Source organism: Poecile atricapillus, chromosome 6, assembly GCF_030490865.1.
Source record: "Poecile atricapillus isolate bPoeAtr1 chromosome 6, bPoeAtr1.hap1, whole genome shotgun sequence".
NCBI lineage: Eukaryota > Metazoa > Chordata > Aves > Passeriformes > Paridae > Poecile > Poecile atricapillus.
In genome coordinates this window covers 35,135,108-35,157,095 of record NC_081254.1, presented here as the reverse complement: position 1 = coordinate 35,157,095, position 21,988 = coordinate 35,135,108, and the positions used below count along the sequence as shown (strand labels likewise).

Genomic DNA, 21,988 nt, shown 5'->3' with positions numbered 1-21,988 from the left:
GATGGAGAGGCCCTGCTTGCTCAGAAAAGCTGTGGCTGCCCCATCTGATTTTGTAGCACCCTCAAATCAAACCTAACCATGAAATGGAAAAATAAAATCAAACCAGTTGTACTTAATGACAAAGACATGAACAATGAAACAGAGAAAATAATATTGCAGCCAAGTAGAGAAGCCACGTGCTGTGAACTCGTGGTTACCGGGGACTCGACACCGACCCAATTCCCGTGCTGAGAAGGGAGTTCTCAGATGTGATTCCCAAGAGCCAGGATGAAATAAGCTGCAGTGGGGTTTCTAGGACAACTAGATAAAGGGAATCACTCAGCTTTCCCTGCCATGCTGGGTATTACAGAGGTGGATTTCCGGGATCCAGGCTGTAACCTGTGCCAGCTTAAGCTGAAGATCAAAGCAATCCTACAGCTCTGCCTCATCTGCTGTGGTCACTCCAGCTACTGAGGCCTTAAGTTTTCATATTTTCCAGATTCTGTGCTGCATTAGTTTGTAACTCTGAACTCCATATAAAATGCTAGCAAGTTCTCCCACAGCTCAGGCAGACACAACAATCCTTTTCCAGCCCCTGAACCAAGGACACCATTGCAGCTTCTGGCCCAAAAAGTACAAACAGCAGCAAACTGAGAGGAGAAATCTGGGAGGATGGGACTGCATAACCTGGAGCTGTAACTGGATAATTAACCCCAACGTGTAGATGGACCAAAACTTCTCAAAGTGTGAAAACTTGTGACCCAGGGCCCATCCTGGGTGCAGCCACAGCCAGGCTCTTGCACTGCCCAAGGTGCATCCTTGGAAGGGTTTTTAATAAATCCCCCCTTTATTCCCTTAACTCTGGCCAGCCTCTGTTCCAGGCAGCCTCTCAAGGCATCACTACAAAGGGAGTCACTGCAGGACTGGGTCTGGCACTGGGAGCTCCTGGGCTCTGGAAACCACTGTTTGAGGGAGGCAAGCCCATCAAAAACCTGGGGGTTAATTCCACACCATCAACAAACATTAGGCTTTGAAATTACCCTGCACTGAAGCACTGAAGGCAAAGGCTGTTTTTTAAGCCTGGCAAAATCAATCTCCTTCCTCAGGAACATCAGCACCAAAGAAATGTCCAGGATAAGTCCCAGCCCCTGTCTCCATTGATTGCACACAGAGCATCCACACAAGCTGGAGAAATGATCTCTCACTGCTCGATATTTTTTTAGTGCTCCACCTGCTTTCAATTGCAAGTGCTTTGATAAATGAACTGAGAAGTTCCCCAGCTTCTCTGTTCCATGGTTGAACAGCTCAGTGGGAACTGCCAGAATTAACAGGGTGATTTTTCACAGCAGTGCTCACTGACTCCCTGCTAAAGCCTCGATGCCTTTTCCTGCTCCGTTATCCTTGCAAACTCCCTGCTTTTCCAGCAGCAAGGCATGGATAAATTATACATTTTGGAGATGGGCTCAACAGGCAGTGCTTGAATTTGGGTACAAATGCTTGATTTAAGGATTTTTGTGCAAAATCAACAGCTCAGAAAGCAAACATTCCCTGGTAGCAACCTGTAGGAGAGCAGTAAAAAATGGGAATAGCAGCACTGGGCTTCATGCATCCACAACAGGGAAAGGTACTTTAGTTGGTCTTGCTGGGTTAAGATCCCTTAAATGTGCCAAAGCCAACAATTCTCCGGGGTCTGGACAATTCACAACCACATAAAAATGGCAGAGCAAGAGCAAACCCCCCCTCAGCCACCCTCACCAAGCAGCCAAGGGACTGACCAGGAGCAGGTGAGAAACCTGCTGCTAAAATAACAGCCTGGATCAGGCATTTATAAGGATAAATGGCACATCCCTCGTCCCACCCTACTTCTCCTACAGGATGAGGAGTGTGAGGGCTGTGGAGCTCCAGGAGTGGGCACTCCCAGGAGCTCAGTCCCTTGGTCCCTCTGCTCAGACTTTCTCCTCATTCTCTGTTCAGGGATTTATTGTAGGGCACTTTGAAATTCAAGGCAGGATCCAGGATTAAAAGAGCCTGAGGTCTCCCTCGCTGGAGGGAGTAGGAGTGCTCTCCATCCTCTCTAATCCTGTTTGCACAGAGGAGGCAGATCCCACTGTGCAGCTGTGACATTGCTGGGGCAGCTCTCTGCAATTCCATCCTGTGTTCCCTGTTAAAATAACTGCTTGTGGTTTCCCTGGGCTCCCTGCAGTACCCACCTGCCCTCAGGAGCAGGGATATCACATTCCTCATGTTTTCTGGGACTGCATGAGGTCCATCAGGGATGCAACCTGCAGCCAAGCATTTCTCATGTCAGAGAAAAAGGAGGGACCTGCTCAACAGCACCTGCTGAAACCAAGGTTCCATTTCTGTGGGAATTAAAATTCCCACTTTGCATGGCTGAAGCACTCATGGGAAGTTCAGCTTTCTGCTCTTCCAAGTGTCCAGGCTGTATTAAATTTAACATACCTGTGTTAAGGGTTATTGTTAGCAGGTGACAATTCCTTAACGTGCCAAAACCAGCAAAGCATTTGCCTTGCTGCATGCCAAAAGCTTGGATTATTGCAGACAGTGAGCTTTAAGGTCCCCTCCAAGCCAAAACATTCCATATTCTATGATTCAAACCTCTCTACAGGTTTAAAATAAAAACTTTGCTGAACACCAAGCAGTGCCTTCTGTGCTACCTCTCAGCTGGGAACTCTGACTGCTGAGACTAAAAAGTTACAGCCACAGCATTTGGATGCTATTATCCTGTTTAAAGGACTTTTTTCCATGAGGGCTGAGTATGAACATTTTATTTAAGATTACTCCATTTATGGCTAAAATTGGCTATTCCTTATTAATATTACAGACCACCAACGATCCCTGCTCACAGCTACAGCAGCCTCTCACTCTTGAAAATGTGTTAAAAATCACAAACTGGCACAAAAAAAAATTGTTGGAACAATCCCCATGGCAGAAATGGGCCTTCTGAAAGGAAAACTTTTAGCACTACTATTTTTCCTCCTTTGGAAAAAAAAGCTACATTTGCCCAAAGCAAAATGTTGAGCAGGAAAATAAATTCGGTAATAGTTTTAAAAAAATATTGCTTATAATGGAAGAATTTCAAAACACCTGCGTGTTTATTCTATTACTGACTTTTCTCTTGTGGATTTTTAGATTTCCCTTCCCAACACTTTCTCCAATAAAGCCAGAGGAAATAAATATATGGCACACAAATCCATATGAGAGGAACAACCAACTCTTCTCTTTAATTCTAGGTGAGTACTGAGAGCCCTGGTGCTGGCAGAGGCTGGAGCAGGGCACAACAGGATCCCAGGAGATCTGGAAATAATTAATGCAAAAGCCTGCAGTGACCTGGAGTGCTGCAGAGCAGCAGCTTTCCCAGCCTTGGTGGCCTTGAGCTCCTGCAGAGCTCAGCAGGCACCTCTCCCTAATAAGCCTGGAAAAGGCAATAAGGTGTTTTGTTTTCTCTGGATGATGCCCAGGGAAAAGACAAGGATGTGCAAGTTACCATCTTATTTAAAGGTCAGAAAGAGGAAAAAACTGCTTTCCTATGTGGAAAGCCTCCTAGATTTCCACTGGCACACAGCCTGCTGCTGGATTTACTCCTGCCCACCCACACCACGAGCTGATGCGATTGTGATGATCCCTTCTTTCCTGAAGGTAACTCTTACTGGATCCGGCTGACCTGCTCTGACATCCATCTTCATCTGCAGGGCTTGCCCTGGGAACTTGAGCCTGAAATTCTCTCAGAATAAGGAGCACAAATCTCCCAGGCTGGAGCTCTGGTAAAGTGAGGTCTCCTGAACTTCTGCTCTCCCTGCCTTTGAAGTCTCTCTGCTTCCACCAGGGGAAATAACACCTGCTGTTCCCAGAGGGGAACCCAGGTATTTCATCTCCTTTTCTCCTTCTTTTAGGAACTTCAGCCAAGATGCTGCTACACAATATAAGGTTATTTATAGGTAAGAGTGAAGAGCAAGAAAAACCAGGAGTCAGCAGTTGGAACATTCTTACTCTTGGTTCCCTGAGGTGTGACAGGTGCAGTGGTGAGAGCTCTGCAGGAGCCCCCCAGGGGAACAAATGGAATTTGAGCCACAGGATATTCCTGTCACTGTCCTGACCACAGGCTGGGACAGCTCACAGAATCCCAGAATGGTTTAGGTTGGAAGGAATCTTAAAGATTATCCAGTGCCACCCCAGCCATGGCAGGGACACCTCCCACTGACCCAGGATGCTCCAAACCCCAATGTCCAGCCTGGCCTTGGGCACTGCCAGGGATCCAGGGGCAGCCCCAGCTGCTCTGGGCCCCTGTGCCAGGGCTTGTCCACCCTCACAGCCAGGAATTCCTTCCCATATCCCATCTAAATTTCTCCTCCTTCAGCTTAAAGCCATCCCCTGTGTCCTGTCCCTCCAGGACCTTGCCCAAAGCCCCTCTCCAGCTCTCTTGGAGTCCCTTCAGGCACTGGAAGGTGTCCAAGTACTTACCAGTTTACTAATAAAACTCTAATTAAATTCTGTTTTCTTCCCAAGTCCACAAGCTAGAGAAGAGAGCACTATAAAGGTACATGCAAACACCCCACAAATCTAACATGACAGAGAAAGGTGTGTGTGAAACCACAGATATTGGAGAGAAAAGAGAAAGCCAGAGGAAGATTCCCCTCAAAGGAAGCCAGAAACCAGCACCTTTTCAGCTGATCTACAGACTGCTGAGAGGCAGAACCATGGAAGAACCAAGCAAAGCAAGTCTGTTAGCAAAAAAAAAAACTTAAAATAAACCTTGCACCAAAAAAAGCAAAGTTTCAGACTGATTCTAGTTACATTCAGTGTACTCAGAAGCATCTTCCCACTTAACAGGAGTTTTACCAGTTTGCTTATCCTATCTTGATGCTACACCAACAGTAACAGCTTCTCTTTACATTTTAACTCAGGACATGTCAGAGGCAGTGTGATGTCCCCAGAGATGTGAGACGTGAACCCCAAACCTGCACAGCCATGAATATGCCAAAATTAACAATGCTCACAAGTCTTTCTGCCAACATTTTCCATCCCATAAGCAAAGACAGGACTTGGAGAATCCCAGAGTGTCAATCCAAGCTAATTTCAGAAATATTTTGATGATGCTTCCTTTTGTAAGCATATGTGACAGTTCTAATTCATTGAGGCTTCCCATATGGTGCAGCCCTGTTCTTCTTACTATCAACAGTCAGAGGGGGAATAGGAGTAAATTTGAAAATAAAGGAAACAGCAGTTCCAGATTTCTCACAATCAACCAGAAAATATTTTGTTGTACCAGGAAAACTCCAGGATTTGGAACTGAAGGACACAGAAGCCAATTTTCAGTAGCTTTTCCTCAATGCTGCCTCCCTGTTAGAGGACAGAGCTACAGGTCCTGCTCCTGGGAATCACCAAGAGGGACGGGAAACCTGATGTTCCACAGGTGTGAAACTGCACAATTTAGGATTAAAGGTGCTCCCTGTAGCTTTGTGATGGATCACAACCCACCACTGTTACTTTTAACAGGACTGTCATGAAAACTGCAAAGTCTAAGCAGGCATAATTTTGTCAGAATATTACCTACATTAAAAAAAAACCAATTAATAAAGCCACACCCTTGTTCTTATGAGTCAGCATTTATGGTGAGTGAAAACAGCTGCAGGTAGGCACTGGCTGGAGGGCACAATGCCACACCTGTCCCACCTACGTGGTGCATGGAAAACCAAGAAGAACTTTTTGTTAAATAACCCCAGAATTCAAGGATCTTGTAGAAACATAAGCACATGTGTCAGGCATGGAATGCTGCCTCTGCCACATCCCCTCAGTCCCCCAAGCAGACCAGGCTGAACAAACCATTTCTGAGCTGCACTTCTGCTTCCCAGTGAGCTCCTCCACCAGCTTGGAACCTGACAAGCATTAAAATCCGTCTTAGGATTAAATAAGATTTTATTGTCACATTTAACTGCTTTGTCAGAGATGTACATTTTGCAGGTTTCTGTGCAGAATAGAAATGAAGTCGGTGGCTGCCAACCTGTCAATTCTGATTCCAGCATCGACACGTTCACACCTGAGCCACAGGTGCTCACAGGTGGTGACTCCACAGCAAGGTCTCTGTTCCAGGGATTGCAACACTCCAAGACAAAAATCCGTCCAGTTAAGGCTAATGAGAACAATGTAAAATAGTTAAAACCAGAGCACTAGATGTCTGAAGGTGGAAACACTCGGTAGAAGAGTGGCAATTTTAACATCTCATTTTTTCCCAAAGTTATTTTGCTTAATTTAGTACAGGTAAGGAGAGGGTAATGAACAGACTTTTGCCTATGGATATGACCCAAAAGACTAAAATTTCAGTATGTAAATTTGAGATATTTAAAATTTTTAAGCAACTGCTTTGCTGTTCTGGGTGTAAACTGAAGAAGTGGCTATTGATACCTCCAAGTGATAAATGCTGCAGATAACCTCATCTTAAAATGTGTATTTTCTCATTTACACATCAGGGATAAAGTCCAATAATACAAACTTCTTAGTGGCACAATTTCACATATTTTGGGCAACGTTAGCATACAAGCAGTATTTAAATAAAAGTAAGTGCATCCAAACATGAAATTCTCTAAATATACCACACTTCATTTATCCCAAACGGCAGTTTTCTGACGAGAGCTGTAATTCAAATTAAAATAATCATTTACATGATTCACCCAGAGGAAAAGAGGTAATAAACCCAGGGGACTCTCCAAACAATCTTCTCCTACCCTATCCCCCTATTTATCACATAAAATAACTCATCTAGAAGCGTAAATTCAATACTCAGATGCAAATAAAATGCAAGTAGCAGTCTCTGATGTTTGTAATTTGCAGACTCCAAAGTCCAATCATGATGGAATTTACTACTTCTGTCGGTCATTTGCTCCTGTATGTGCACTTCATATTTATGCTAAAAGAACACATGAGACAATAAATGAGGCTAGTGTGGCGTAAAGTCATTGTAAACCCAGTGAAACCAGAATAATTCTATTTATGACATTCATCTGGATGATTTACCAGGCATCCCACCCCCCAAAAACCCTTTACAGAAAAAAAGGCAACCATCAGTTGAAGTGAGACACATTCTGTTTGTAAAAAAGGTCGAACCAAACCCCTCCTCAGATGAGGGCAGGCCCACAGAAGGAGGTTGACCACATCTTTTCCAATCAGGCTTCTCAGAATTATCAAAATTTCTTTGCTGGCAAAGGCCAATTTGGCTTACCATAGAAAGCTATTCTGAAGGCGGATGATATATTTCTTATTCCCTTTCAAAAATTAAAATTCAAGGCATGATAGTGCAAGAGGTAAGTTTTGATTTGAGAACATTATCTGTAGACTAACTGTGCTTAGTTACTACATCCCAATTTATTGTCTTAAAGAAAATATGGCAACAAAAGCTACAAGATCTCTATAAATTTCATTTTGCCTAATTTACCAGTACATCCATGAACCTCAGTATTAGTACAACTTGATTATCCTAATGATTCCATTATAAAACTTGCAAAATGTATCACAAGGTGAATAAACCATCTAGTGCAAGTCTTCTACATTTTGTGTGCACAGTAAGCCTGTGTAGTTCATTTCCTCCGGGTTAAATCCCCAAAATCTCTCGGTAACAATTATGAAAAAACAGTGTCAAGTGGATTTTCTTTGTTTTCCCCCCTATCAAATCTGAGAAGTTTGAGTGTTCCTGGAATCACCATCGGGATGTGCTGAAGGTCGTGACTCCCTTGTCTGTGAATATTCACTGTCAGAGGACTCTGTGGGTTCAAGCAAATTCTCATAATCACTGTCTTCTGATTCGTCAACATTGTCAGCGAGCGCTCTTTGGGAAGATGGCATGGATGCTCCATTGCCAGAATATTTCAATCCTGCAGTTGTGGAAACATAACTGGAAGAACCGACGGCCTGGGGCCGAGGCATGAAGACGCTGCTGCTCTCCAGGAGCCCGGGGCTGCCAGAACTGTCTTGAGTGGTTGCGTTGAAATCCGAGTACGGCGGGGGAGGATCGGAGACGTCGGAATCTTCGAGTGTGCAGCCTTCCACAGCAAAGCCAGTGTAGGACATTCGGGGAACAAACATGGGTTCCACGTTATCTGTTGGCATTTGCCTGCTTAAAATTGCCTGCTGCATTCCTACAAAGCAAAGAACAGGGGGTACTTAATGCTTTCTTGGCAATGTGCTCCACATACCTGAGCTGTGACCACCTCGCCTGTCCTCTCTTCTTTCTTTCTGCTCGTTATCAAATGCTCATCCCTGGCACTGCTTTCCAACTCCAGTGCTGTCCTCTCAGTCTGCTCTACTCATCTTTCATATTTCTGATTTTAGGCTTAGAGAGTCATCAATACACTACCCCTGACCATCTCATCAAATCTTGCTTAACGCTGCATCCTACTCTTTGAGTGTGACAAACTTCTCTAAATTTAGCAGTGCAGCCGTGAACCTCATCAGGATCAGCACAGCTCAGTTATCCCAGTGATCCCATTTCAAACCCAAAATGAGTCAGAAAGCAAATAAACTATCCAAGTGCAAGAATGCTACACTTTCATGTGCACAGTCTTCCTGTACAGATCATTTCCTCCAGTTTAAGCTCCCAAAAAACACAGCTACAGGATGTTTCCAAGGCCTGTTGCTGTTTCTACCTCATCTTTTACCTGTATTTTTCAGCTCCTTCTCACATCAGAAAGCACCTTAGGGCTCAACCTGCCTGTTCTTCTCCATCTGTGTCTTATTCACATTTCATCTGTGATAATTGATATGTGATACTGTATCTTAAAAATATCACTTTGTACTTTCAATGCCTCTAGTTGTGCTAGGGGACAATCTCATAACACCTGTGAAGAAATCACCAAGTCTTCTTCCCTCAAATTATTATTTTAAAAACTGCACTCACATTGAAAATCTAAATGATGGTGTTATAGTTGGGAGTATAGCAGGGTTTCAGAACAGGAACGTGAAAGTCAGCTTAAATGAGATGATCTGGAAATTAATTTGAGGAAGATGTGCACAGGAATAATGAACTGCAAAAGCTGCAAAATGAGGAACACTTGCATCCTTCTGCAGAAAGGAAACTTGATTTATGTAAACTACAAATATCAGTATGCATGAGGTGTGCTCAGCTGTGGAGATACAGGTATGTATAATTTCACTGTAGTTGTTAAAAGTACAACCAGAATATATGTAATTATGAACACCACAGTTTAAAAAATAGGGAGAAATGCTACAAAACACAAGGACTTGTCAGAGATCTAATAATCATGACACAAGAGGAAAGGCTGGAATAACTGGGATTAGTAGGGAAGACTGAAGAAACCATTTTATTCTAAAATGTACCTAAGGGCTGCTGCATAAAGGTAAATTTGAGTACTGTACATTAGACACAAGGAAAGACTTCCTGGCAGGAAGTTTTGTTAAGCACTGGGAGAGGCTGAAGTTTTTGACTGGTTCCTAAGGGGTTATTAATGAAGAAACCCGGAGAATTGACACTGGAATGTGTAAGGTGATGGACACAATGGGATCAGCTCTATTTACTGTAACACTGTATTTCTGGAGAAACCCCAAATGCAGGGTGAGAGTTCCTTTAACCAAGCCACTGAGATGTCTCTTGGGAATAAAAAAAAGCACATTACATTCCCTCAAGTGGCTACATAACAGCACTCCATTTCTGGGCCACAACAGGAGAACTGCAGTGGGAGATTTCCTGGCACAGCACTCACCAAAGCCTGGAACATCCTGCTATCACAGAACTATTTCAGTGATCTGGCAACTAAACTCTCAACTGCCTTTTATAATGGAGTGTTTAAGTCATAACCTGTTAACCCAAAGTTTGTAAGAACACCAAGCTCTCAAACAACACTCCTGCAGGAACTGGAATCAAACGCTCTCTTTTCCTCACTAAAACCCAGGAAATTCTCCCAGTATTGAGCAAGTGAGGGAACAGTAGGCCAGATCCAGTAATTAACTACTCACATCTAAAAATACTGCAGAGCTCCAAGCTGCATGTTTTCTTGTTTCAGCCCTCTCACATGATTCTCTGCTCTGGCATGAATTCTCAGTCCAGCATTTGCATCTCCCTGGCAGTACCCAGGGTTAAGTTAAGCACTGACTGCTCTTCCTCCTCCTCCTCCTCCTCCTCCTCCTCCAGCTTTTCCCATCTGTGCTGGGATCAGCTCCAGTCACATTAAATATCCACCTCTGCTTCCCCATAGTAGCAGTTCCCTGCCTACTTCATCTACAGCCAAGCAGGAAACAGCAGTGACTCATTTACTTCCACCTTTTAAATGGTCCTGGGCTAATCCCAGCCCTATTACCTTATCTTTGAGGTTCAGAGAAAGAAGAACTTGGGCTGACAGATCAAACTGCACTAAAATGTTCATGTGATAACAATACCTTGCTGCCTGGAGAAAATTAAAATACCAGTTACAGAAGCAGCAGGCTGAGTTTAGGGTGTTCACCCACCTAAACCATCACTTGTCACACACTGCTTTAGGTTACAGGATACAGAAATAATAAAAAAACACCTCACAGCTAAAATGACAAGATTTCATTATTTGCTTATCATTTCAAAACATGGCTAAAAAGAGGCAGTGTTTGCTGAAATGTGTAATTTACTTACGAATTATTTAGGTTTTTATCTTACTTCCCATTTGCCTATCCTCTGCCCCTACTCTCTACTTTCAGTCCTCCCTTGCACTCACAAATTTAATTAGATCAGCAATGCCTCTTTGGAAAGAACCAAATGCTTCACAAAACTGACTACTGCTAACCAAAGTCTCCTGAGGCCACACTCAGTTTTTTGGAAGAAGGGACAGTGGCAATCAGCCAAATCTGCTCACACAGCAAGGCTCACTGACTCAGGAAATCATGGAGCAGCAAAATAAGATGAACAACACCCACAAAGATTTACCTCAACACTGAAAAGTTGTATTTCAGTGCTAAACAGCTTTACCACTAAGTCAGCAAATGGGAGTGGGAGTAACAACTATAAAACCTTGGATAGCTCCAGGCCTGTGAGCACAGTACCCCATTTCTCTCCTTCCAAAAGAATCTCTCCAGTTTTTAGCTTTTTTCCCCCACTTTTCTTTTCCTACAACTGATCTTTTCCTGTGTTATTTCCAGAACTGACTTGCTCATTCTTTCCTTACAGTGCTGTCTCTCCTATATTTTAAGCTTGCTAACACTGGATGATTCCAGCAGAAATACCTGCAACACACACTTTCACAGCTCAGGTGTCATTCAACATAAATCCATCATATTGCCATTCCCAATGGGATGTTTTTTCCCATGAGTTATCAGCAATACAATTATTATTTTAATTCCACAAAACCTTTTCTCCTTACAGCATCTGCTTCTGAAAAAACAAAAGGTAATTAAAAGCCAACTTACTTATTTCTTGTTCTTTTTCATTCTTCTTTTGTGCGATTTGCCTTTTTAACTTGTTTACATCAGCTTGAAAAGATTCAACAACACGTTCACTTTTTTCTACATCTATACATACTGCCTGGGAGAAAAACATAAGATATGCTAAGACTGGGCAAAAATATAAGAAATAGTTTCATGACACCATTAATAACACTACAACCAGATAAGCCATTGAAGCACAAAACTAAAAGCAGGATTTAACTGTAGCAGAAATACTCAACCTCAAGATTGTTTTCTTTACTGGCTGTTGCTGCATTATAGGAAAAGCATTTCCCAAATAACTCATCATGATAGAAGATTTGTAATAAGATCCAAAGCTGGTTAGTGTCTCATCCCTGGAAGTGCTCAGGATGGATGAGGCTCAGAGTAACCTGGGACAGTGGAAGGCGTCCCTGCCATGGCAGGGGGTGGAATGAGATGAGCTTTTAAGGTCCCTTCCCACCCAAAGCATTCTGTGATCCTGTGAAATTAAGTATTGGTCATGATCACTTCCAGGCACGGTGATTCCACCACTGTCCTGAACAGCTTATTCCAATGTTTGACAGCCCTCTCAGGGAAAAAACTGTTCCAAATCTCCAAACTAAACTGTCGCTAGAGGACATGAAATGATTCACATGAACACCTCTCAGTGTCAGAAGAAAAACCCATCCCTTTATTCTCTGACTCCAGTATTTATAGATTCTCAACAATGAACAGGGATTGGATAATCAAGTTCCCACCTTCCCAAGCAGACTGCTCATGAGAAACGTCCATCAAAAAACGTTTCTTAGAAGGAATGTGATAAACAACTTATGCTTATGTTACTTTCATGGGAGAGTAACTAAAACGATGAAAACATTATCAGAAGTCTTCAGTTTCCAGGGCTACACCTAAACCTCCCCTGGTGCAACTTCAGGTGGTTCCCTCTCCTCTTGTCACTTGTTACCCGGGAGAAGAGAGCAACAATGTCTCTCCTCAGCCTCCTTTTCTCCAGGCTACAGAAACCCATTTCCATTTTTCCAGACAGTAATTGAAACAACAGCAGGAGCACAGAGGATAGCCATGCTCCTGGCAAGAACAGCATTACACAACAATTAGCTAATGGATACATCTCTGAAGAGAAATTTTCCTATTCCCTGAAGCTGCCCTGAAAGTGTCTGCCTTACCCACCTTCCAAAGGAGGTTGGAAGGTGCAACTTCCCAGTGAGAAAGAGCAGCTCCTCCTGTGCAGGCAGGTGCAGGGGATGGTTGGAGGGATTACTCCTCGTTCCCTGCTCCAGAAGCCAGCCAGCAGAGCTGAGCTGGATCAGAGCCATGAATCCCCCCAGGGCAGATGTAAAGGGAAAGCCTGGGAACAAGCTGTGACTCCAGCACAATTAGCAGATGTGTGAGCTCCCGGGGCAGCACAGCTCCACTGCTCTTCACACAGGACAAGCTGTGAACTGACAAGCTCACAATGAGCAGAGCTGACACTCCAGGCATTTTCAGATGCTTTGGCACATTTGGAGCAGGATTCACTCATGCTCCACACAAAATGTTCACAAGTTTTAACTAACAGATGGTGCTCTGCTCATGCTCCATACCCAGAGCCAGGAGTCATTTTTAAACCTCTGCAAATCCCTACAGCCTTCAGCAGGGTTTCTCTTCACTGCAAACCCTTAAAAATGACTAACACCTCCCATAATTCACTAAGTATTAAATCATTTACTTGCAAAAGAGAAAAAATTGGTGTTATTTGTACCAATCACTTTCACTGCAAATGCTCACATTAAATAGAAACTGATACATTTTAAGTCAGACATTTTCCTATAGTTCACAACAATTGTTTATGAGCTCTAAAAATCTCCATCTCCTCCACTCCTGCTTTAACCAAAGGATGAATTAAAGATGCCACATACATACAGACTGACACAGAGTAAAGGATGTTACCTGTACTTTTTCCTGAAGTGCATTATAAACCTGATAGATAGCCCTGATGTCCTTCATCACTCCATCTTTGTCAAAAAAATCAGTACTAAAAACGAAAACAAAGCAGAAATCATTAGTGAGAAAAGACAACACAGGTTTCTAGCTCATGTTGTATTTGAATTCCTGTTAAGCAGTCTATCACTGCATTTTTAAAATATATCTTACTGCTAAATATGCTATTTTAGCAATAGTATATTGCTAAAAATGTACCATACTGTCACAAACAAAAATTTGGGCAACAGCATATTCAATACCAAAATTCTTTCTGGAACAATAAGGTCTCATTTGAATGAGATTAAACTTGAGCCAAAATCTTTAAGCTTGTATAATTTCATTGTTAACAGACAGAAAAGCTACTTTGAATTTATGGCATTTAATTGAAAATACTTAAGAAAAACATCAAGAATTCAATTCTTCTGAGGCAGAGTTCAAGTGCACACAGAATTCCTTGGGGAGGTGGGTGCTGGGTGGAAATCACGTCAGAAGCTTCCAGCCAGAAGGGCCCCAGCATGGTCTGGCCACATCAACTCTGTTTTTCTGAAGAGTGTATTGAGTTCCCTTGGTTCTTCTTTCTAACCACGAAAAAAGCACACTGGGAACTGACCACTCTCCTCCAGAACTGGTTTTTCGCTGCTCAACACGCACATTTGTAGTTTTCTCTGTGAGGTACAGAGTGTAGAGCTTGATGACTACTTTATTTAAAAAGGAAAAGTCCTTACCCGTGTTCCTTAATAACTTTGGCATAATTCTGAGAAGTATTTGGCACTGAAGAAACTTTGTATTCCTGTTGACTAGTGTTGCCTAGATTAGGAATAGTAAGTGACACCCTTTGATTATACCTGCAGAGAAAGTCCAGAAAGATTTCTTAATTAATTTGAAAAAGATTCTTTACAAATACTTGATATTATCCCATCCCTCTGATGATCAGAACTCATCTAATTTTAAAGCTTCTGCACTAGGTTTGTTATAAAAGTAGCTCAATATTACAAGTTGTGTTCAAAACAAATGCAGGATCAAAAACCCTTACTAAAGAGCTACCTCTACACCTCCAAGAACCTTTGTTTTAACTAAAGGTTTATTTAGTTTGTGCAAACTAAATAACGTGCAAACTACCAGAGATACATTCAGATCCAATGTAAGAAACATGGTAGTGACATCTGATGTCTAAAACAGACCTTTTTCTGTCTGATGATTTAGAGATTGAAAAGAATTTTTGCTTACCCTAAGTATAATTTATAAATTATTTGCACCAAAAAAAACAAAAACAAAGGAATAAAACTTGTCATCATTAATAAGCACCCCAAGACATCACTAGACAAACACAAAGCCTTCTTTAAGTGCAATTGTACAAACTCCTAAATAGTTTAAAGAATAGCAGTAAAAAGCAGAACAAAGAATGAGGACTGGTTTGTTGCCAGAGTTTGCTTACCTTCGGTTTGGTCTAAAAAGCACATATTCTAAAGCATGTGTTGAGTTATTTGCAGTGGAAATGAAGCTGAAGAGAAGGAAGACGAGATCAGGCACTCCAAGGATGTGTGTCAGCTGTTTATGGATGATGTGCTCTCTGTATGACATCTGCTGCTGAGTGTTTCTCCTAAATCTGTACCATCCAATAACGTTCTGTAATCAAAGTACATCAGGAAAAACCCACAGTGTTATCTCAGAGACACAGATTTACCTCCTGGGAGTAAAGGGGCTGATATTGTGCTATCACCATTACCCAAAAGCTTTAGGACAACAAAACAAACTGAATTCCTTGAGATTTGAGTTTGAGATGCTCAATACAGCCTTACACTTTTGGAGACCTACACTTAAATCCTTTGAATTTCTTCAGGGAAACTAGACATTGCCCTCAGTTTAATCTAAGCACCACAAATCCATCAACTTCTGTACAGGATAAGCCCTGGAACAAAACAAACCATCAGATTTGTGAAAGGAAGTATTTATTCTAGTTAACTACCTTTTTTTTTTTTTCCATTTGTTTTCCAAATCCACTCTTTCTAATGCCTACAACAAGAGGAAAAGATAGAAAACTTACTTTTCTTCGGTCTTTGAGAATCCTGTCCAAACTCTCCTCATTAACTTTGCCTGCATAGTCATAAAAGCTTGAACAAGAAGGAAGAGACAAAGTTAGGTACACAGTTTATACACACATATTACACATAAAGCAAATAATTTATACTTTGAGTGTTCTACAAGTAGATGGCATTCTAGACAAAACAAAGCAATTTACAGAGCCTTACTTTTGCCAACAGAAATGCACTGTGCAATTTTATTTTGACCAGTGTTCTGTAAAACCCTGCTTTGATAATTAGAAGCCTACCAGCCCAGAAGAAATGAAAGCAGGGCCATTTTAGATGCAATCCCAAATCAATTTTTTGAGCTCCAATCCTGCCATTGTACTCACATGGCTGTGAGTACAAAAGAGTCAGCAATAATTCAAAGTATCATGGTCTTTCCATATTCTTCTGCTTCCACAGCTGAACCAAAACCCTGACGTGTTGTTATTTTGTGGACATGACAGATTTAGGAATTTATAAATCTACCTATGCAGACATGTTTAGAAATTCAGGTAGATCAGAGTACATGATAAAAGGGAAAACATTTGAAAACAGATTCCTCCTTGGTCTCTTTCAAGAGCTGACACTAACTCCTCAAGCAGTGTGGGTAAATGCTCTGGTTTACAAGTTTATGACTTCAACTTTTGGGGGGATGGGGTAAAAAAACCACCAAATCCTGAGCTCAGGGCTTGGCTGGTAAATAAGGGTGGAAACACCATTTGCTTCAAGGTGTAAGTTGCTGGGAAAACTCAGACTACAACTAATGCTAAATTTGGGACACTATGCTATATCTGCAAAATTTTTTCAATTCATGTTTGCAATATTAATTTATAATCCTGGTCAGCAATGGATTCCAACTCCTTCTCTGCCTGTGCTTTATAGGAATAACCAAGAGCACACTCTGGCCCTGATAAAAAGTGTATGAGCTGTGAGAGTTTCTGGTGCTGTGCAGAAAATGAATTCATCAGCTTTCCTGAGCAGCAGCACGCAGTGAGATCCTGCCTGCTCCCCTTCCTCCATCAGCTCTGGCACTAACAACCAATTCCTTGCCTGGGGGAAGCAGAGAACGTGACCCGTGTGGATATGTGCTGCACAAAGCATCCCCAGGATCCAGGAGGAGCTGACCAGACACTGGGATATTATCTCCATGTGTGGAGTCTGCAGCATTTAAATCACTGGGTTAAGAGTACCCTCTCTGTAATTAACAGCCAGCAAGTGACTGACTGCAGCTTTTCTCTTTAATGCAACCAGTGTCAATCATAATGTCTAAGCTACTGTGTCTTCTTAATTGGCTGGAAATCTCTCAAGACAAGAGGAGATTAATTGGGAATTCCTTCTCAAAAGGAATTCTAGACTGTGCTTTAGAAGCCATCACTGTGTAACAAGTGAAGGCTATAGAGAAAATCTACATGTAAATAGATGGAAGCTGTTAAATAGAATATATTAGCCCCATATTTAATTTAAATCCTGGAGTTCAGGAGATCAGAAGGCACAAATAACTAGCATGCTGAAAATTTTAGAGTAATTAGTTGGTGCAGGTTGGTTCACTAAGCACAAACCAACTTGTTAACCCAGCAAGTTACCAGGGTTAGGGGACACAGGGGATGCTGTGACCCACAAGGCCCAGGCAGAGCCAGCCTAAGACTACGATAATTTAAATTGATTTTGACATTCATCCTCATCATCAGAGTGATGCAAGCTGACCTGACTGCTGCCCTACCTCCACCAGCTACACAAGATGGAAATCCAAAGAGATAGAGAAATAAACCCCTTACAAGCTATACTAAAACTGTAAATTCCTACTTTGATTGTCATGGCTGGTGCCCTTTCTGTGTGTTTCTGTAAAACCATCAGATGAGCAAACACTGGCAGGGACATTTGAAATGCTAATATATTGCAGGCAGCTCCCTATTTTTATATTCTGCAGCCACCACAGCAAGACAACAAAAGAAGCTTACCTAAAGAGTTTTGAACAAGGCTCATGGTTATGGATTTCTGCAACAACAAACAAACAAACAAAAAAAATGACATATGTCCAATGATCCAGGCAAAGAGAAATTACAGTGGCATATCTTGCATGAACTTTCCACATCAGAGCTACTGAGCAAGAAGTATTTGTGTCAGACTACACACTGCCCTTAATGTCTCAACACTTGATGACACAGCACCATACCCAGAAAACTGCTTTCACTTTATAATTTGCCCTTTTACATAAAAAAAAATATTTTAACAAATATTTTTAACAAATATTTAACAAATAATATTTTAACAAAAATTTTAGCAAGGAAGGCATACACTTGCTCAGATACACAGAGATTTATCTGAGCCTCAAATACACAGTTTTGATAGTTACAAACTCCTTACAACGGCATTTCTGATTTTTGGGGTTTTTTTTCCTAAACGTTTCCACAACAAATTACTTGCATGAAATACATTGTTTGTTACAGCAGCAAGGAATAAAAAAAAAAGATGGGGAAGAGAATCACTGAAATATTATACATTGTAGTGTTTAAAGAGGCAAGACAAACAGAATATCTAATGAGAAAAGGGGTTAAAAGCAATTTCAAAATATTTAGCTGCACTTTATGATTCTGTTATATGAAATATTAAAAAGTTAGGGCAGTGTTTTTTCATTGGAAAGGTTGTGATAAAAGCTAAGATGCTTATTTCATCAGCAAAGGTTGTAACACATAAGTAATCTTGGAGGAGAGTGAGAAAAGAGTAAATATCCAATCTTACATAATCTTTCCAACGCCAAGCATCCTTATTTTTTCAGGGGCTTGGAGCAACCTGGCCTAGTGGAATGTGTTCCTGCCCATGGCAGGAGGTGGGACAAGATGGGGTTCAGGGTCCTTTTCAACCCAAACCATCCTGGGATTGTGAGACCACACAGCACAAATATTTCCACTGGAGTTGAGCAGTAACTTTGTTCCAGCTCTGCCTCCCTGCAGTGATTCACCACCTGCTGCTCCTGTGGCTGCCATCTCAGCAGAGGCACCAGAGGATGGAACACAGCTCCCAAGAACAGCAGCCAGCACACATCCACATCCCAGCACATTTGGTGTCTATCAAAACAAGGCCCTGAGCATCCATTCCAGGCACACTGCCTGAGAAACTGCACATTCCCACTGGCAACAACTCCTCAGGATGCTGCTGGTAGAGTTACTGACTCCCTTTATTTGATATAAAATTATATCAACTCTAATATTTTCACACCATCATGCAGGAACCTGTGGAAACAATCTGCTAACAAAGCCTGTAAGTACAATTATTCCTGCTTACAGCAATTCCTTCCAGCAAATACATTGCAACAACATTCTTGATTCTTGGGTGATGATATTGCTACACAGACCTTGAGTTTTGAGAAACAGGAAGCAAGAAACCTCCTGCTCAGACCCCATGAAGCAGCCAACATTTTAAATTTAAGGTTTACACATTGACTTATTTACATATATGTATATATATAGTACACATACTATATACAGACACTTATATATTTACACACCACTGAACTGGGAGTCCAAGAGTTAATTTTGATGAATAAATATTGAAGTAAAAATGGCAAATAAAAAAAATAGCCAGAAGGTCTTTAAGAGTGGGTAATTTCCATTTTCATAAAGTCACTCTAACCAACAATGTGACAAAGGGATGATTTAAAAAGGGAGCAATTTTTAACACCACAAACACTTGGTTTAGGAAACCAGGCCAAGGCTGCAGGTGGTGACATCACTGCCAACAATAATCAAGATCAGTGACCACTGAAGAGCAAGGTCTAATTTAAAAACCTAAAAATGACTGGCTCTGTCAGTTTGTCTGAACACAGAGAGCCATCAGCAACTCTCTGACAGTGATTATATGCAAACACAAAAAATGCTATGCCTTTATCTTCTGTAATTTATCTTGTTATTGACACTTCATAGTCAATTTACCACCTCTGTTCTCTTAGGAATAACCAGAACAGGAAACTACTCAACCTTCTGGAGTCCAGAGCACAAAACCATCACCACTGCAAGGTGGGAAATCTCTTGGGATGTAACGTGGTACCACTGCACATGTTCACAGATCACCTGTTTTGTGTCAGAATAACATCTGAGAGTCAATCCAGAGCTGTTTGTGTTTTCACTGAGCTTTATGCACACCCTGCTTTGTTATCTGGGATCACATTCACAAAGCTAGGTATTTAAGGAGGTTTAAATATATTTTAACAACTGGTTATATATCCAGAAATAAAAGTTTCTTTCAGGGCTTTCCTATTTTCTATAAACCAAACATTCAACACCTTCTCACTCAAGTCTAAAAAAATCTCCTTTAACCAACACTTAAGAACAAGATCTTTGATCTTTGTTCAGTTTTCACAACACATCAGCTGTACAGAACTTGTGTTTATCAACAAATTGTCTGACAAATATTCCTTGTCCAGTCCTGCTGTGACAGTTTATGATGTCACCAACTCCCAGCCATCCATCCAAACCTGCTACTGAAAATCTGCCCCTTTCAGTATCAGTTAATCAAGCAATGAATTAATTTTATTTTGAGCACATGCTGTATTTAGGCAACTGTATCAAGCAGGAAATTCCCCACAGTAATTTTTCCATCATGGAATACAGACAAATATCTTCAATAAATAATATTTCCTCCATAAAAGGAGGTGCATAAACCCCCTGTAACTTGCAAAGGTTTGTCTCCTTCCCTCACATCTCAACCACAAACACACAGACTGTGGAAAATGTGATCCTGAAAGTCTGACACACCCTGTGATGGTCTCACATGAGAAGCAATTCTTAATGAAACTTCCTGAAAACCTGAAACCTCAGCAGTGCCTATTTCAGAACAATTCAAAGTTACATCACTTACCTATCACTTGTAGAAATTCAGTGTTGCTGATCTGTGAATCACTAATGCTAAAAGTCTCTTCTTGTCTCACCTCTCCCAGTAGAAATCCTTCCTGCAATTTTAAAAGAAGATTAAAAATAGAAAAAAAAACCAACCCACTATATGCAGTTGTTTACTGTAACTTTCTTAGCTTCAAACTGAAACAAAGATGAAGTTTAAAAGACACATCTGAGCTGCAGTGGATACAAACTTTCCTGAGGTTTTACCAAAGCTGATTTTCTGCTCCGCCAGCGTCCTTTTACAACAGCAGGGATGGGTTGTTCAAAAGGAACATTCTACACACAACACACAAGGCAAACACAGCACAAAAGGGAGGGCTCTGCCCCAGCCCCAGCAGGAAAAGAAGGAGGCCTGAGCAGGATGCTGCTCTGCTCCAGCAAAGCCAAGGGAAGAGGAGTTTAAACCTGTGGGGATTTACACAAATTTTAGTGTGGAGACTGGGCTGGACCCTGAACAACACCAGGGACTGCAAAAGCCAGACGGCAATTTAGAAGTAAGGCAATTTTACGGTAAATTAATTTATTCTCCATCCCTACCCAAAATGAAGAAGGAGACTGAGCTGGAACCAGGAGGTTTTGGCACAAGGTGCAGAGGAAAAGAGCAAGCTCAGGCTAAAAATGTGCCAACAAAACCGAAGGATTCGGGAACACCCCGGCTCTGCACTGCGCCCGTGGTCAGTCGCAGCTGCTGGAAAGCCGCTCATGGAGCTTTTACAGGAGCGTTTTCCTCCTACAACCCGCGTCCTGCGGGAGCCCCACCCCGCGGGGAGCACCCCACAGCCCGGGGAATAGCCCCGACACGCACGGGGAGCACCCCTGGTACCCCACATCCTGAGGACAGCATCCCACACCCCGGGGAGAGCATCCTGGGGACCTCACACACCGGGAGAAGCGCCTCGGGTACCCCACATCGCCGGGAGCAGCCGGGACACCCCACATCCCAGCCGGGAAGGAGCAAACCGGGCACCCCATATCTCGGGTACCCCGCGGAGCATCCGGGGCTCCCCACACGCCGGACACCCCACATCCCGCGAAGAGCCGGCCGGACGCCCCACATCCCGCCCGGACACTCCACATCCCACCCCGCTGTGTCCGTCTGGGGCCGCCCCCGCCCGCTGTGACCCGCGGCCGAGCCCCACCGGCGGCGGCGCGGCCTGGAAGCTCCGCAGCGCAACCGCCGGCCGGGGTGCAGCGTGAGGGAGCCCCGCGGGCTCGGGGTGGCGGCGGGGGGCACGTACGTGGTCGGCGCTGCTGTTGGCGCTGCAGTAGCACACCGAGCTGAAGGTGTAGCCGGAGATGGACGCCGCCATGACGGACACACCGCCGCCGCCGCCGCCACGGCGCACGCGCGCCGGACGCACGCCCGCTTCCGGCGGCGCCGCGGGGCCTCATGGGGAGTGTAGTCCCGGGGGGCAGTGGGGTACCCGCATGGGAAGGGTGGGAAACTGTGGGAGCGAGGCGTTGGACCATCGAGTTCGGAACAGACCCCTGAGTCCATCGAGCCCAACCTGTGACTCATCACCACCTTGTCACCCAGCCCAGAGCACTGAGTGACACATCCAGGGGTTCCTGGGACACCTCCAGGGATGGGGACTCCAAACCCTTGGAGTGGAAACATTTGATTGGAAAGGCAGCCCTTTCCAACCTTCAACAACCTCTTCTATGAAGACATTCCTC

General features: G+C 42.9%; 1 protein-coding gene across 1 annotated transcript; it reads right to left on the bottom strand.

Moving 5' to 3' along the window:
- Positions 1 to 5,897: 5,897 nt before the first annotated feature.
- ABRAXAS2 (abraxas 2, BRISC complex subunit) lies at positions 5,898 to 21,670 on the bottom strand. The gene is made up of 9 exons (XM_058841378.1): positions 21,550 to 21,670; positions 20,274 to 20,364; positions 17,378 to 17,414; positions 15,398 to 15,464; positions 14,789 to 14,979; positions 14,079 to 14,198; positions 13,321 to 13,405; positions 11,377 to 11,491; positions 5,898 to 8,126 (listed from the first exon to the last, which is right to left on the bottom strand). Exons 1-9 carry the CDS (start codon positions 21,619 to 21,621, stop codon positions 7,657 to 7,659), a joined length of 1,248 nt encoding a protein of 415 aa, XP_058697361.1. The 5' UTR covers positions 21,622 to 21,670; the 3' UTR covers positions 5,898 to 7,656.
- Between the last annotated feature and the right edge of the window lie 318 nt (positions 21,671 to 21,988).

Coding starts and splice junctions, on each gene's coding strand:
- ABRAXAS2 (XM_058841378.1), bottom strand. CDS start 21,621: ATGGCGGCGTCCATCTCCGGCTACACCTTCAGCTCGGTGTGCTACTGC. Junction 15,465..17,377: donor CCTTGTTCAAAACTCTTTAG/GTAAGCTTCTTT, acceptor TTCTTGTTCAAG/CTTTTATGACTATGCAGGCA. Junction 14,980..15,397: donor TTCTCAAAGACCGAAGAAAA/GTAAGTTTTCTA, acceptor CTTTGATTACAG/AACGTTATTGGATGGTACAG.